Source organism: Stigmatopora argus, chromosome 1 (genome assembly GCF_051989625.1).
Source record: "Stigmatopora argus isolate UIUO_Sarg chromosome 1, RoL_Sarg_1.0, whole genome shotgun sequence".
Classification (NCBI taxonomy): Eukaryota; Metazoa; Chordata; class Actinopteri; order Syngnathiformes; family Syngnathidae; genus Stigmatopora; species Stigmatopora argus.
Genome location: NC_135387.1, coordinates 12,895,085 through 12,913,200, shown reverse-complemented (window position 1 = coordinate 12,913,200; position 18,116 = coordinate 12,895,085). Strand labels below are relative to the sequence as shown.

At 41.9% G+C, this 18,116-nt stretch overlaps 1 protein-coding gene across 19 annotated transcripts in view; it reads left to right on the top strand.

The window, feature by feature from the left end:
- Positions 1–18,116, top strand: part of camta1a (calmodulin binding transcription activator 1a) — a 286,785-nt gene that overhangs the window by 257,131 nt on the left and 11,538 nt on the right. For 18 of the 19 annotated variants that reach the window (XM_077597899.1, XM_077597989.1, XM_077597908.1 and 15 more), the window contains 8 exons: positions 1,542–3,808; positions 4,459–4,585; positions 5,226–5,360; positions 15,349–15,536; positions 16,336–16,532; positions 16,620–16,698; positions 16,840–17,185; positions 17,383–17,852. In XM_077597899.1, coding sequence (XP_077454025.1) covers positions 1,542–3,808; positions 4,459–4,585; positions 5,226–5,360; positions 15,349–15,536; positions 16,336–16,532; positions 16,620–16,698; positions 16,840–17,185; positions 17,383–17,852 — 3,809 coding nt within the window. Of the gene's footprint in view, positions 1–1,541; positions 3,809–4,458; positions 4,586–5,225; positions 5,361–8,365; positions 8,836–15,348; positions 15,537–16,335; positions 16,533–16,619; positions 16,699–16,839; positions 17,186–17,382; positions 17,853–18,116 lie in introns of those variants that run through there. The other variant, XM_077597973.1, reaches the window with a different exon arrangement.

Genomic DNA, 18,116 nt, shown 5'->3' with positions numbered 1-18,116 from the left:
AACAGATTAGCGTTTTTCACCAATAAGGACCATCTTTTACTAATCAGCGGTTAGACCATGCAATCAGAGGGCTTTACTCCAACAAAAACCTTCTTACTAAGGGATTGTGCCATCCTTAAATTTTCAACATTTTCCTCTATAAATGTTTGTATGGAACAGCAATTATCAGGAAAAACACTATTATTTTACAGATGGAAAAAAAAGTTGATAGTCGTTATGGAAAATATTTCATAATTATTTAAACAAAATAAGCAAGGTTAGTATTTAAAAAAGATCTGGTATGCTTGCTGACCTGTGCCCTGCATACAGAGGTAAAGCCAATGATGAGAAAAGATATTTATGGTTTTAAGGTATTTCTACTCCCTTTTTCTTCTATCTTTGCATCTTCTCTACTGAGTGGCATCACGGGAGCATAAAACAATTCTCAAAAATAAGCGGTGGTGCATGGACAATGGAAAACATTGCATTCAATGAAATAACAACACGTGGCGCCCCCAATAATTTGGTGAAAGTTGCATCATACTGTGGGGGTCTGTAGCCAGTACAGGTACTGGCAATCTTGTTATAGTTGAAGCTTTCATTCAGCACAAGAAGATTCTTCAAAACAATGTTCAAGAATCACTGACAGATGAAGTTGTGGCAGTCTTACCATTGCAAACAGACAATGTCCCTGAACACTGCTTTAAAAACAAAAAACAAAGGCATTCATAAAAAAGGAAAAAGTACAACATTTGGAATTATCATCTCAGTCCCCATACCTGAACCTTCTAATTTGAAGTGGTTTATTCATCATTGGAAACCGTCAAATCTGAACTTGAGATGTTTCATAAAGACGAATGGTCCGAAATAACTTAAACAGGAATGCAGACCTTCTTGAAGATCTACAAAGCATTTGGGGGCTGTTATTTTTGTAAAAGGAGGATTTTTTTTTCTTTTGCTTTTTCAAATTAATGCTCCAGGCCTCTTGTGTTTAAATAATTATTACCCTTTTTCCACCTCTCAAATACTACTTTGTTTTATGCTATTTTCTGTACAGGGGCACCCAAACCATAATTATAGGTGGCAGGACATGTTGTGTTTTTTGGAGGACTTTATTTTACTTACAATGCCAGAGCAAATTTTCTTTGATATCATCTCATATTGCAGCTCACCATTCCCAATTCAAGATGAAAGGCATTAAAAAAAAAAAAGAAAAAGCGTCCAAAAATTGGAAAAACAAGTCACTTACTTTAGTGCAGGGTTTTCGTATCGTGGCTCGAGATTTCAAGAAAACTCATTAAAATAATTTTGAATACAAATAAAAGTATAAAAGTAAATATAATCGTTTTTTATGCTACCCCCCTTTTTTACAAAAAAATAAAAATCTCAAACTTACTACCCATCATTTGGGAAAATTGCCTCAGAATGTAAAGCTGAGTTACTCCAGTGCGGTGGAGAAAGAAAATGGAAAATGAATGTTTCTTAATGTTTAATCATTTTTCACATATCTAATCCCAACTTTTGATACCTCACTAACAGAAATCTTTCTTGTTCACCCTTAGGTGCCGGTAGCAGTGTACACCACAAATGTAACAGCGCTAAACACCGCATCATCTCCCCCAAGGTGGACCCCCGCACAGGAGCTTACAGCAGCGCTCACTCTGAAGTACAAAACAACGACGTGTCCGAGGGAAAAACTGAGCACAGCGGCCATGGTGGCAATAAAACCTCTGGTGGCGGAGGGGGTGGCACCAGGGAGAAACGTAACGGGAAAGTCCACAAGCCTATCTTGCTGCATCAGAACAGCACAGAGGTGTCATCCACAAACCAAGTGGAGGTGCCCGACACCACCCAAAATTCCCCCGTGTCCATCAGCAGTGGCCTCAACAGCGACCCAGACATAGCTGACAGCCCTGTGGTAACCGGATTGAGTCACGTGGCCTCCGTCATGTCTGGCCTCTCCCAGGGTGTCTTTATGCCGGAAGTTCCTGGAGACCCCATCTACAGCATGTCTCCAACTGGTGGCCCCAACTCTCACCTCATGGGTACAGATGCCAACTCCCAGAGCTTGGTGCTCTCTGTGACCCCTGATCGTCACAAATTCGCTTTCCCCAGCGGGGGAGTTGGGGAACCTGGGAATACGGGAGACGGGCTTTCCATGTTGTCCACGGCTGGGGTTTCTGAGGAACTGGTGCTCTCAAGCAGTCTTGACTCTGGAAGCATCAAGATACCTGAAACCAATATGAACTTTGACCCAGACTGCTTCCTGAACAATCCCAAACAAGGCCAGACGTATGGTGGTAGTGCAATGAAGACCGAGGGAAACTGTGCCTCATCCTCCTGCGGGGTCATCGGTAGCACCAACGGTAATCTCCAGACCTCTCCGTCAATGACAGACAACGGCTACAGCTTCAGCTCAGCTTTAGTGAAAAATATCAAGACAGAAGACACTTCATTTGAGCAGCAGCTGGCCAAGGAGAGTGGCTACCAGGTGGGACCAGTAGTCAACTGCGGTAGCGGGGTGGCTGTGGCACCTGGTGCTGGTTCAGGTCGGGGAAGCCTCACTTTGAACCCGGCTGGATCCTTGCTTCCTTCAGGTGGCGGTTTAAGTCCAAGCACCACCTTGGAGCAAATGGACTTCAGTGCTATTGATGCTAAGCAGGACTACTCATCCAGTGCTTCTGGAGTGAACTACGGTCCCCATGTGCCGCACCAGAACCGTTCTCCTAGTTTTTTCCTTCAGGATGCCTCTCAGTCCAGCCAGACTCAGCAGGGGAGGGCCAGCATGGGCCAGAAAACACACATGATGGAGCACAACGCCCATGAATCTGGAGCTGCATATATGGGGCTGCATGTGGTGAAGACTGAACCTCCGGGCAGTAACGGTCACCTGCACCACCCTCAGCAGACCCAGCACAGGGCCAACTGTAATGGAGGCTCACCAACCGACAACACCGGCCATAGTGGTTCCCTGCAGCTGCTGCAGTACCAAGGTACCTTTCCTGGGCTGGGCAATGAGCACGATGGGGTGGTGGGTCTTGAACAGCAGGGCAGCGTGACCTCTGGCCAGAGCGGAGCCTCCGAGAACGGAGCGGAAAATTTACTCAAGCCAGGAGATCAAATGCAGGCCTGTGTGACAGGAAATGGAGAAGCGGGTGCCACTGAGCACTATCTTCAAGGGTCAGATGGTGGAGCAGGAGGAAATGGGAACGCGGGTGATGGTATGGCACTCCACAATGGAAACAGTGATGGCACCAATCGTACGCCACAGCAGCTCCAGCCTCTCCTCCAGGGAGCAAGCATGGTCCAAGGACTCTACAACGCTGTTACGACCCACCAAGCCTTGGGGGGAGCCACCAGTAATGGTGGAGGAGGAGCGGGGGGAGGGGCAAGCATGGAAATCAGCCTAGATCACTTTGACATCTCTTTTGGAAACCAGTTTTCTGATCTCATTAATGACTTCATTTCCGTGGATGGCAGTGGGACATCCATGTCCGCCGGTGGAAACCTCTATGCTCACCAGCTTGTTGCGTCGCACAGCTCTGATGGTCAAAACGCCACAGGTGGCGGGCCCCCACAGAGCCAGGAGGATACCAGGAGTTCTGGCTACAACGCTTCGGAGCTCTGCCTTCAATCATGCTGCAGCCCCCAGTCTTTGAGCGGGGGAGCGACTGCAGGGGGAAACCCTGGAGAAGCGGGTTCTCTGTCGTACATGAATGTAGCTGACGTGGTCTCCGCAGCCGTTGCTCACGGTGCGCTGGGCATGCTCCAGGCCACTGGCCGCCTCTTCATGGTCACTGACTATTCTCCTGAGTGGTCCTATCCTGAGGTGAGAGAGACTTTTTGTTGTTTGACTTGACTGAATCTTAGGGTGAGCATGTATGCACATTTACATTTTCATCGTCAGCTCCCCAATTGTGCAGTACACAAAAGAACATTATACTTTGCAAGTGTCCCAAGTGTAAAAGTGTATATATTATGTGTCCTATTCGGTAGGGGAAATGATCAACGTTACTTTTCTATTTATTTTCCACGAGATGGCAGTAGAAGCAAATTGTTGTTTTTACACCACACTCTCTTCAGTGTTATTTTGTGTTTTGGACTCTGGATGGCAGCATACAACAGTTAAACACCACCATGCTGTAATTGATGATGATTCAATTTAAGAACCATATCCAAAATGTTTTACATCTATCTACATTTATACCTACTTTTATTTATTTATTTATTTATTTATTTATTTATTTATATATATATATATATATATATATATATATATATATATATATATATATATATATATATATATATACTGAAGGATTAATATTTTGTCTCGAACTTAATGCATCATATAAATAGACACGTGTGTTACTCTATGAATGCTGTGAACGTGTCAAAATAGCAAGTTTTATACTGCAATATATTATATTTGTGTTATTATTTTTCTGGTGGATTGATGACTTCCATATTGTTTTGAAGGGTGGCGTCAAAGTGCTAATCACAGGCCCCTGGCAAGAGGCAGGATCAAACTATAGCTGCTTGTTCGACCAGATCTCAGTTCCAGCTTCTCTCATCCAACCAGGGGTGTTGCGTTGCTACTGTCCAGGTGAGGTACAGTGGAAAAGGTATGTGAGTCCTTTGGAATGTCTTACATTTCTGCATAAATTGACAATTGAATGTGGTCTGATCTTACTCAAAATCAGAAGAATAAAGAAATTGTTTAATTGTTTAAGTAATTCAACACATAAGGAGTATCTTTGTATCTTTTTCCTGCCAAGAACATTCTGCGATGTGGTCAATGCTGCTGACCTTAACATGACTGCTCTGCTATTACTATAGGAAGCAATTCCCATCACATGCCCATGAACTTTGCTAAACGTGCACATTTGTTTTAAAGAAATCAATGAATGCTGATGGTTTTGGACATGAAATTGAAAGAACAGAAATGGTTTGGCTGAAATTATGACTGTCAAATACGCAATTATTAAATACATGGATTCACACACACACACATCTGTGGTTCACATGATATAGTACAATCCAAATATGAGTGTGATGTTAGTTTAGGTAGGCTGTTTGTTCTTGTGATTTTGATGATCCGATCACATTTTAGGATCAACATAATTAGAAATGTAGGACATTCTTTTGGGCTTACATACATACATCACCAAATATAAATAAAATAAAATAATAAAGTTAGTAGAGAATGAATGTTGACTGTATGAATGTTCGCTCTCTCTTGCAAGCTCACGACACAGGACTGGTGACACTTCAAGTGGCCGTCAGCAATCAGATCATTTCCAATTCTGTGGTTTTTGAGTACAAGGCTCGAGCACTTCCTTCCTTGCCGTCCTCTCAGCATGACTGGCTCTCACTGGATGGTATGTCTTGCTGATATTTGTTAACATTTATTTCACCTTTCTTCCGCTCACTTAAATAATTTCTGACACAGAAATATGTTACTAAATTCTAATACAAATTACATATTATTGCTTGCTTGTCTTTGAACCACACATGATTACAACTTTCATTCACGCGACTGTATCCATGACTGCACTTCATCTTAAATCATCTTTACCATTGAATTGAATGCAAACATCTATGGTGTTTCTCATGGTGTATAAGCATGCTGATAGCAGACTTTATAGAAAGTTTTGTGGTCCTTCTAACTACATTTGGAACTCACTGTTTTTGTGCAGTCTCACAGTACGGTTTAGCAGGAAGTGACATTGAAAAGATTAAAGCCTTTAATTGAAACATTTTCCAATAATTATAATTTTAATAACTCGCTATGGAGTGTGCCAAGCTGAATTCAGTGCCAACATATCTCAAATTTGTGCTTGATAGTTTTGCCAAAATAACAGCTCCAATCTTGAAGACTTTGTAAGCCAATGACCAAAGAAACACACAAAAATGCCAAACATAGTATGCAAGAGCAATGAAAAACAAAACAAATCTGTTTGATCCTTCTGTGTTTACCTTCCACATTGTTAAACATAGATGAACAGCAAACCCATTTTGCCTTTGCTGACAAACTTATCATCTGACATGAAACCTATCTAAAAATGTGAGATCTAATTTCATGATATACAGCATGACGTTCATTAAGCTTCAGAAAATAGTTCGGGTGATTTGAAATACTCCCTGTTTGTATTCTTCTTCATAAGTCTAATTTACAGCATCAAACTTAGTGGTGTGCCCCCAGTTAGAGGTCAAAAGTGAAATTGCAGACAAACTAGACAAATATGCAAATAGAGTAACAAACTAAACCCCCAAAAAACTTCAATGCTATAGTAATGCCACAATGGGAGGCGGTTACTAGACTTAAGAAATCCACACTTGTGGTATGTTTGAGTATTTGAGTGGTTTTCTTCTTTACCCATTTTGAGATTTTGTTGTTGTTTTAGATAAACCACAGTAAAATAAGATGCGCCATTTCCGAACTCCTGTATATTAGTAATGATATCATTCATCCAATGATTACTTCCAGCCCTCCTAAATGTATTGGACATCTTTCAACGGTAAAGGGGGCCAATAACTTAAGACGTACTAAGACAAGCACTCTTGTGCTCGGGTGCTTACGTTCTATGTGGTGTAAGGAAAAGCATTGCTGCAGTGGCGTAACGTTGACAAGATAAAGGTGGACATGGTGAAGAACAGGTTTCCAGGACAGCTGCATTGCAGGCGGCTATGTAGGGGGTGGGAGGGAGATAAAATACGGTGACTTGTACACATCACAGCCAACGGATCCCTCCGCCATTCATATGCTGGCACCTCAGCATCACTGGCTCATTCACAGAACCAGCTAAAGGAGCTGGCTGTCTTTAGGAAAATGCTGCCCCACACTTTTACCTTCCTATTTTAACTCCTTACTTGTAGTAGTAGTAGTAAAAGACTGTTAATGTGGTGGCCTTAATTCAAATAGGTTTTTCTTTTAAAAAAGTCATTTCAAAATTCACACATGGTTAATGAATGCCTCTTTGACAGCACAATTTTTGATCCATCTCCTTTATTGAATTGTGCTTATCTACCGGATGAAGTCTGTAAATGAATGTTCAATGATGACATTACAGCAAAAACATTTTGTGGAAGAGCCACTTAAATTAAGGCAAACAAAGTACCATTGTAAATCATTTTCTATAAAAACAGCTTTTAGTATGTAGTTGTACATATTGTTTTCCCAATCGATACTTTGCCTTGTTTATCGTACGAAAGAAATGGTCACTCATTGATGCTGCATATTTTACGAGTACTTGCAAAATGAAGAAACTGTCATTTTATTGACATTTAGGCTTGTGGACGACTGTATACCTGGTATGATATATGCATCTTGCGAAACTTCACATTGTTTGGAAAACGAAAAATGTCACAGTCTGTACCTTTAGGTCATCTCATTGAATTTGAGTACACTTGTAATCTCTTATGAGATAATTTTATTTATACTCTATTGCCATTTTCCTCTTACCACATCGGTACACATCTGGGGCAACACTCGATGAGGATGTTGAGGTAGAGAGAAGAGAATAGGTTGGTTGTACAGTTTTATTTAGATGAGCCCATTTGATTTAATTGACAGAGAAAGACGTCACATCCATTTGATCTGTTCAAACTAAAATTGACGTCTGTCGCTATGGCCCTAACCTTGAATGAGTTATAACTGACTGTGGGGTGAATTAGGCTGTTTAATAAAAAAATCAGCAGCATCACAGTCAGTAAACAGATTTCAGTCTTTCCACTATTTTGATTCTTTTGCTTTGTTCTCCCTGAAACAAGTTGAAAACGACCATCTCTGCTAACTTTCTTCCCAAGTAGGGCAGACTGTGTCACTGGCGCATATTGTCGTCATCTGCACGGTGATCACGCCGCACTTGCAATGCAGTGTGACTTGCAGTCAAAATGCAGCCACCTGATTTCTAAAGGCAGTTGAGGTTAACATAACACTTTGTATTTCATCCGTGGGCATGTGCGCAAAGATGACGACTCGCTGTTGTGATGATGCTAATGGAAATACTGCCTGACTGCTTGCCTGCCTTGATTTGTCATAATGCAGAGTGGGGGAAGGGGCGCTTTTTTCCTTCCTCTGCAGCATTGCAGGTAGGGAGCCATGAGCAGGACACAGCCAGCATCAGTGCACATCTCTCCACTACAATCCTGCGCTCCCAACCTAATAGACCCCTTTCTGGGGTGTGTGGGGGGTATAAGTGTATGCGTCTTTGTGTGTGTGTGTGGTTTAAAATGTAGCTGGATTCCAGGCAGGTTTTAGACTGTTGCAAGCAGCGTATTGAGCAACTGCACACACACAATACAAGCTATGGAGGTGGGCGTGTTTGCCTAAACTACAGAAAAGATACATGTTAATGAGATTAAACAAACCTGTTTGAATGCTACTGACACATCTGGGTGCTGTGGATGTAAAATGCAGTAAACAAAGAAGTGAATGGAAATGTGGAAGAATACCGCCAGTGAGGACCATAGCGTCTGTTTACCGGCAACACGTGTGCACAAGTGTGTGAGTGGATTGAGGAGAAAACAGTGGAGAAGAGGAGGGAGTTGGAAGAGGAGGGAGCCATCGGAGCAAGAGGAGTAGCTCTCATCACGCCTTTCTCGCTCCTCACTTGTCCCACTGTTTCACTCTGTGGAGGAGCCTGACACAATATCCGCGTGAATGGACTTTGGCATTCCTTTGTCCACGCGTAGACTGTCTTGGAGGCTGGGACCATCTTGGGGGGGAGTAAAACGCAGCCATGGAGGGACTCGCGTGGGTCAGGATACCGGTGACGGACAACTGCGGCTCCTAACTAACAAAAGAGGCGCGTGGACTTTTCTCTCTCTACCAGATGGAAAATAAGATAGAAGGTTAGAATTTAAGGCTATTGTGCTTGTGCAGACTTGTTGTTTATCGTGTGTGCGTGTGTATGTGTGTGTGTGGTTAAGAACAAGTTGAAGTTGCATGCTGTTGTTGTTGCTCTGACTGGGGTGAAATAGACTTTGAAACAAATGACCCCCTTTGGATGTAATAGACAAGTCCTGATGTATTACTACTGGATGGAGTCTAAGGACCATGATGAATTGGGCAATGTGGCCTTGTTTTGGTCAACACAAAACTGACTCTGTTGCATGAATGGCAACAGGCAGATACACGATTTAATTGGACCTTCTTCCATTTAGGATCGCTCTGCCTATAACTGTCACTGGTCCAAATACACAATGACTTACACAGTGTTTGAGAATTCCTTAAATATTCAATACGCTGAAACCGTTTTCGTTATGGATTTAAGCTTATCAGTACCCCATTAAGTTGTGTCTGTTTACATGACTTTTACAGCTTGGAAACTTATACAAATGTTGCTGAAAAAACTTTGAGTTGGCATGGAACCAAACAATTTAAAGACAAATTAGGTATTGCTCTAGCTATAGAGAGAATGTATGTATCAATTTGTGACTGTGATTACATTGTTACATTAAGGAAGTTGTAATTAACTCATTAAATGTTAATTTTCTAAAAAGGCAACTGCCAGTGAAACCCCTTTTGAAGAGCAATTTGATAATTTTTTTTGTCAAGGCGCAAAAAAATATTTTCTTATATTGTTCATTCATCAAAATAAGTAATTTTTTGTATACTATTTTTTTTAATGATCTTAGTTCCCATTTTACCAAGTTTGCACAAGCCCAAAATGTCAATTTCTATATCTACCGTTTGCACAACTTGCAAAAACAATTGCAGTCTAATGGAAAAATATATATTGATAACAATTATCAACCTATCTCTTGCATGAAGTTTAAAATATCTAAAAATGACTTTAATACCTCTTTAAGAAGAAGAGTAAAAGTCAGAAATACAATATTGGCATATTTGACCAAAAGCAAAAGGAGAAATATATATATATATATCGTTTTTATGAAACTAAACATTTTAACAGAACACTGACAATCCTAGTATTGTTTTGCTGTTATGACACCTATGCGCGCTTTACAGATGGCAGCTTACTGGTGATGACTAGAATTAGCAAAACTATCTTCCTAATCATCATTAAACAATTATATTTCTATTGCCTTGTGGCTTGACATCTATGGAAATAGTTGGATTTCTTGCTTTTTCTTCCTCACTGTGGTGGCCATCCATTGCTTGTTCATACTTTTTGGCAGGAATGTCTGAAAGGTTCTGATAAAAGCTATGCCAGTGATGACAGTTGTATGTTAATAAGGTGCTTTTAACCAATTTCAAGATGAGGTGTTTCATGCTTGTCAAGTTATAGCATAAAATTATGGAATGACATTACAATATTTGTCCCGCTTCACTTTTAAGTCCAAGTTACTAAACCATCTCTAATATTCAATGAAATTGGTTCTTGCTTTGCATAATAGTGTACGCTGTATGATATTATTTAGAAACCAGAAAATTAGGCTGACCTGCTGTCCAAGAAACCCAAGCCTGCATAGCAGTCTGTTAGTGCAATGGTATATGACAGTAAGTCCCCATGGCGCTCACTCTTGGCATTTTAGCTCTGTTGTTACAAAATATATCTCTTCACTTTTTCAACGAGACTTGTATTGACCTATTTAGTTGGACACATGCCAGAAGACTAAGTGCTCCTCTCTTAGTGCAGGACAAGTGGTGCAATCACACAATGTGACCTTTGGTAACTGTTCGTTTATATTTCTATTTGATTCCCAAGGCGACATTAAGAAAATGTGTAAATGGCTTGGGCAATCAATATAGGTGTACTGTACCTTCATTCTTATTCAAAATGGAAAATCAAATGTTACAAATTCATGCTGATTCTGAATCAAAGAGCATCATCTGTTGTCATATTCAAGTGGAAGGAATAGTAAGCTTAACTTAGAAAAGAATCAAGCCGCATTATGTCTCAAATTCTCTGAAAATTTATGTTGATTGGGTGGCAACTAATTCAGGGTTTCCCCCACCTGCTGCCCATGCTTGCCTGCGATAGGTTTCATCACCCCCTGCGACCCTTGTGGGGATGAGTGATACGGAAGATGAGAATAAGAATCATGATCTCTCCTTATTGCTCACTTCATTCTCTGCAATCACCAAAAGATTCCCCAAAATTTGGGGAGTTTTATGAATGTTTTTTCTCTCTAGAGGTCCATACAATGGAGGAAAAACTGTGGAAGAGAGCTGAATTAGCGATTTCCTCCTTAGATTAGGTTTATCATGTTAAACAGAAAAGCTGTTAATTGGCAACAAAACAAAGTTACTCTATGACAATAACTGACACTGGTGGAATATAATATAACCTTTTCTCTAGTGCCCCAAATGTGCATAAAAGGCTAACGTGTTTGAGAGCTAACAAAAAAACAGCCTTATGAATACAGAAGAAAAAAAAGATGTTCATTTTTTGTCAGTGATTTTAATGGGAAATAACAGTATTTGTGGAACCTGGAATGTTGAGTTTTGCTTTGGGGAAAAAAGGTACTAATTTTAAACACTAAATAAATTGAGGATAACAAGTACATTCTTATAAACAAAAAGTTATTTGATTGCGACAGATATAGAAAGTTACTCAAGAAATCATTCGACAGAATGAAGACCTTCCAAAGTTACAGTTCTTTTGTTGAGGCTTTTCCAAATCAGAAATGTCCAGAATTTTTAGCATTTGGTTCTTTCCCCCATCCAGAAAATTCTGCAACCTTTCTTCTCATTTGTGCCCAGGAACATCCTCTTCCTTCTGCCCTTGTCATCTCAGATCAACCTTTTGTTGCCCTTGCTTGTAATCTCCCTCCATTGCATATATTTCTTCTTTTAGGAGTCTCTTAAAAAGTCGCTGTCATGTTGAGAGACTGTCGACATCATTATATTGAGACTTCTCTACATTTAATTAGCTTGAGTGACCTCTGGAATAAAAACAGTCTTAAGTCATCCCATGCATTGATGGAGGGACCAAGTTAGTTTCATCATGAACAAAGTAGGCTGGCAAAACAGCCATCCACGTGGGTCTGCAAAAATGCAGCCAGTTGGTTCTCAGGTCCACAGGGGCAGCGCGAGTGATTTTGGATAATGAGGATCCATGGCAAGCAATAAAATGGCTCATTTGTGGTAGTGGTCGTAAATGTTCAGGCCTTTTTTGTCGGACAGTAATGGATTTTTCTTTACGTTGTGCTCTGATAACGGCCACTACATAAAAGTTGTTCGTTGGTGGCATTTTTCAGCCTATTTGTATATTTTTTTGTATCGCTTTGATGTGAGATGGATTAATTGAAAGATATTCATCTTTGTCATTGAAAAATGTTTAAAAAATCATATATATAGAATTTTTAAAAAGACATCATTTGACTTATATAATCATCAGCAATATTCTGTGCCGTACTTAAAATGTGTGAATGAACCATGCGCGCTCACTTTTGTTTGCCCTAAATGTGCGAGAGCACACGCGTCTACCATCCACCTCCACGAGCCTGAGCGCGCCGGACAACGTCACCGTGTTGATGCACTTCTGTTTGGCTGAATACCTTCCATGTCTCCTCCCACTCGTCTCTTCCCCCATCCTCCCTCTGCAGTGGACGTGCATCGCATTCAGAGACAGCAGGTGGAAATGACATCATCTGCACTGCAGCACACTGCAGCACTGGGCCTGAACAAAGACATGTCAGCGTACTGTTAACTATCCGCTCCGCGTCTCCCTTGACCCGCATCGCCCGAGAAAAGAGAGAGCGCGTAGCCTTGTGGTGTGACAGCTTGCAGTGGTCTGACCAATCATGAGCCAAGTGCTGCACTTCAGATTTGATTGGCTTTTTTTCATGTGTTCATTATTTTGAACCACTTATCCCCACAAGGGTGTGGGGGGTGCTGGAGCCTATTCCAGCAAACTATGGGCACCAGGCAGGGTACACCCACCCTGATTTGGTGGCCAAACAATCAATCGCAGGGCTTATTGGATTTATAGCGAGGAATTCTATATTGGCACTAATACCAGGTCGATGGCTGGAGATGCTGTAAACACATGCATTGTTGCAGCTCTGTTGATCTGGGAGGTGTTCTCAAAGATGGAAGGAGAGTAGCGACCCGAATGTAATAGACAGTGCTGCATGCTGTCACGAAGAGCAGCAATTTCCTAGCCACTGACATTATGTTTGCTTGTTTGACCACATATGCTGTGGGCTGACATTAGCGTTCTTTAGAGACACCACTGTTGCAAAAAGGCAAATGCCACAGCGTTGTGAAGACTCCCCACTTAAATATATCAGGCCCTAGCTGACATCATCCAGACAAGTGGGCCAAAGTGTTTACTACATAAAGCACAGGAAAGAATATTCATAGATTTTCTTCCATCCTGACCCTCACTCCCTCCCTCCTTTCTTTCCTGTGTATAGTCCTCCTCCCCTTCATCAATAAGCTAATAGAAGACAGACCATACACACACAGCCATGTTCCTGTCGCCTAGTTACTGCTCAGCAGCAGGTTTCCACAGAAACAGCCTCATGGTGGCTAAATAGGGAATGCTAATGCATTCTACCTTGGACTATGTGTACACACCCCTTGCATAAAATGCATAACCTTAGTATGTATGTGTACAGTGCCATGAAAAAGTTCCCCTCTTTTCAGGTTCACATTTGTTTGTATAGTTTGACCACTTCAGTGTTTGAGCAAAACAAATAGAAATGGAAGACAGTCACTGACGGTGTCGTGGTTCATTCACCTGACTTCAGTGCAGGCAGCGTGGAATCGATTCCTACTGAGTGAGACTTTAATTGTGGCTGCCGGTGGTTGGCTATCTGTTTGTTTGACCTACAACTGACTGGTGACCAGTTTAGGGGGTAGTCTGCCTTTCACCCTTTGATGGGATGGGCTCCAGCCCCCGTGACCCTGAGAATGTTAAGTGATGTTGAACATGAATAAATTAATTAAATGTCAGATGAAAATAAGCCTGTTAAAGATAACTACTTTTTAAAATGATAAGCCTACACTTTTCAGAGCTATCTGAGCCCATGTGAAAAATTAATTGCCCTCTAAACCTCATAAATGGTTGGGCTACACTTAACAGCAATGACTGAAATTATTATTATTAATTATTTTATATAACTATTGAAGAGATTCTCACTTTTAAGATTTTTTTTAATAGAGCTTGAAAGAATGTATATTATGTTCCTTTTCTGAAAAATGCGGCATCATACCATTATGCTTTGTCAGACTAACGAATCTTGAACAGTATCTTGGGAATCGTTTTGATCTTTTTTGCGAAATTAAGACAAGCTTTTTTTCCCTCTTTTTCGGTCAGCAGTGAATTTTGCCGTGGTTGATTTGTTTGACCGTTTTTTCCTCATTGTTAAGTCATGAACTCAAGTTAAAGTTAAAAAAAAAAAAAACTTGAACAATGCAATGTTTTTGCAGTAGTACGATGATAATTGCCCAAAAGTAATAGTATATAACAGTCATAGTTGAATGAAGTGCCCACCACCCCTTTAAGATTGTTCCTGACAGCCACGTATTGTTATTGCACAGTTCAAGCAGTGCTTTTTTTCCCATTACATGGACCAAAGATACACATCCCCAAGGGTCCCCCCCCTTCAGTTTGGATCTCTCATGAATTGCCTGCAACCCTATGACCCCTGTTCATTGTATATTCTGGTGAAACGTAACAATTTTGTTCAATTTGTTTCACATTTGCTGGTGTCCAAGACCTACCTTTTGACTTTTAGAAAACTGCAGGATATTAGCCACCTCCTAAGCTGCATGTGAGCACTCTCAAGGCTAATGCATTTCCATCCTGATGTATGGAATGGATGATTCTTCAAGGGCTCTGGATATGGTTGTGATTGATTGGTAATGTCCCCTCTTATCCCTTGTATGGAGTCAGCTTATGGAAGGGGAGTGGGGAGTTGGGACTCTTTGGCTTTAATGGCTTGCATTTAATCAAGTGGAGAGGCCTTCACTCGCATGCTCCTTGCAGTCCTGTGTGCCCTGTGTGTAAAGGGGCGGCCAATTTCACGTCTTTGCTCAACTTGTTAACCTTCTTGGTATGTGTTGGAGGGAGCAGAACTAGAGAAAGCAGATTAATGATGGGAGCCCCTTATAGGCAATTGATAAATGTTGGAACTGCATTTTGGCAAATTGTCTCGCTAGGATGAGGTTAATGATTGATGGCGTTGTTGACAGTCATGTCTTATTCCGATTAATGATGATTGAACACGGTATGTAATTGTTGGAAGAGGGACCTTGTGATTTATGGGTTATGTGTCACAAATGTTTGATGGTTATGGTTCAAGGGCCTCAGAGAAACACATTTGGTGCCTACAGTGTGATCATTTATCTTGTCATGTTACAAGGTTGGGTGCGCAGGTGCGACTGTGAACACATGCATTAATTCGTTGGATAAGTGGTGTTCTTTTGTGTCCCACTGCATTTCCTAGATAACCAGTTCAGAATGTCTATCCTGGAGCGCTTGGAGCAGATGGAGAGGAGGATGGCCGAGATGGCCAGCCACCAGCAGCAGAGCAGTGCTGGAAGTGGTGGAGCTGGAGGAGGAACGGGAGGAACTGGTGGAGGAGGGGGGGTCAGTGGGGGCGGCGGAGTGGGAGACAACAACAGCCAAACACAGGTAAATATCTCCTCGGGCATTTCATATAGCACAAATACAACTACTACGAGGCTGATATAAATAGCGTGTGTTTGTGTTTTGTTTCTAAGGGACATACTATACTTGTAAATGTATCCGTTACATATCGGACACAGACATAATGGATGTTAATTACCAGAAGAAAAGTATACCCCTTTTTTAAACATGATGGTGGGGGCTTCATGATTTGGGCGTGTTTTCTTCAGCCCAGCATTTTTTGAGTGAATGTTGGCCTGAAACAATCAGATGTCTGAAGATGAAGAGGGAGTTGACCTCTACATGATCAGAACCTTAGGCAAACATCCCAAAATAAATGTTTTTGAATAGCCCAAGCACAGCCAGAACAAAAACAAAAAAGAAGCTAATGAAAGTCTCTGGGGTGAACTGAAGAAGGTTTGTACACAGATGTCCTTGAAGTCAGGCCCATTTAGCTTTTAGGGTACTAGTAGAGATATGCAATAACAATGTTTGACCACAAAAACTAAATGCTTACATGTACGGAGCATTTTTCTGTTCTCAGACACCAATTCTTCATTTTAATTATACTGGCCTCTCTGAAAATAACTATAACAAGTTATTACAGAGCAATAGCAAAATGTGTGATACATTACCTAATGTGGACAAGACGACAAGTAAAGAACAGGCAGATAATTGCTGTATTGTGTTTAAAGCTTTGGGATGATGTGTTTCCTACCATAAAGAATGTAACGCATTCATTGTTTTGTCAGAAGTGAATGTTAAAAAAAGTTTTAAAAGAAACCCTATCTTGTGTGTTTGGCAGTGTGGATTGGGCCCAACACAGCCCAGCAGCTCCTTTGAGAGCCGTGTCGTGGTAGTTTGTGAGAAGATGATGAGCCGAGCATGCTGGGCTAAGTCCAAACATCTAATCCACTCCAAAACTTTCCGAGGCATGACGCTCCTGCACCTGGCTGCAGGCCAGGGCTATGCTACCCTCATCCAGACGCTCATCAAATGGCGGTGGGTGCAAAATACTGACAATACCCTGGTGATGTGGTTTACAATCAGCTTTGTAGATAAATGCATTTTTCTTTGTCTCCATTCCAGCACTAAGCATGCTGATAGCATTGATTTGGAGTTGGAAGTGGACCCTCTGAATGTGGATCACTTCTCCTGCACACCTTTGGTAAGAATGCCCAGTATTTTTATGATAGCTTGAGTATTGCTAATTGTGCTGTTTACCGCAAGCCCTCAATTTACCGTCATGTTTTATTTACACGTGATAAAACATCTGTGTGTCTTTTCTACTTTTCCACAATTATGCAAGATGTGGGCTTGTGCACTGGGTCATCTGGAGGCAGCAGTGGTCCTATATAAATGGGATCGACGGGCACTGGCAATTCCTGATTCTCTGGGCCGTCTACCCCTTTCCATCGCCCGCTCCCGTGGCCACACCAAACTGGCTGAGTGTCTGGAGCAACTACAACGGGAAGAGCAACAGCCGTCTGCTCTAACTCCTACAACTCGCATGTCTTTCTCTCCGGCTCCCGACACCCCCACGACAGACAGCTGGATGCTCAGTTGGGCCAATGAGGGTGTAGTCACACCTAGTGGCAAGAGAGGAGGTTCCGCTACAACGACAACCACATCCAGCAACACCAGCCACAATCCAGGCTCGTAGCTCTTTTTCTACACTGGCTCTTTGAGATGTGGTTTGAAATTGAAATTGTTACTTTAAATTAAAACACTTGTATCTCAAGCTTTCAAGTTTTATAAAACCACAGTAATGCCGTTAAAATATGTCAACTGTCAGATTGATCAATTTCTCTGAATTGCTCCAGCTAACCGTGACATCTAATGTGTTTTACAGACTTGCGCAGGCCCAGGTCAGAACCTTCCAGCTACTACACTAGTGAGGGTCAAAGAGACCTACCACTCGCTAAGAAGCATAAACCCAACCCACAGCACTTCCAGACGCGGCCCGACAAAGCCATGTCCGTTCCTCTGAGCCTGGAGCAGCAGCAGCTACACAAGCTGTCCTCTAGCCCCAAGAGCCAATCCTCCGAAAGCTCAGACAAGGGTCTTTCAATAGGCGGTAGCACGGGGACAGCCAGATGGACCACCCGGGAGAGTTTCTCCAGTAGCAACGTGGGGAGGAAGGGGCCAGGTGTCGGCGGAAGCGGAAGCTTAGGCAAAGAAAAGCTTGTTGCCCGATTACGCCAGCGGGAACAGCTCGGCATGCTGGTCATGGCAGATAGAAACATGGCTGAGGCGGAAATGCTGTCCTATCGGGATGATCTGGAAAATCACGACTGTCTCGCACAGATGGATGACCTACAGGTGAGATGAATAGTATATCTCCTGTGTTGGGTGGTGACACTTATACAATCTATTACACTGCCCTCACACACCTGTGACCTATTTGCACACAAAAATACTAGACTCCTGGGTCTGGCTCCACCGCCAGGCTCCCACTTAGATTCGCACCTCGCCTTGAAGGCACGTTGAGCGGAATGACAATTTTATATCAGAAAGTCGGCACAATTCATGTTGTTGTCGTTTTTTTTGGTAATTTGTGATCAATTTGATCCCAGGTACATAGAT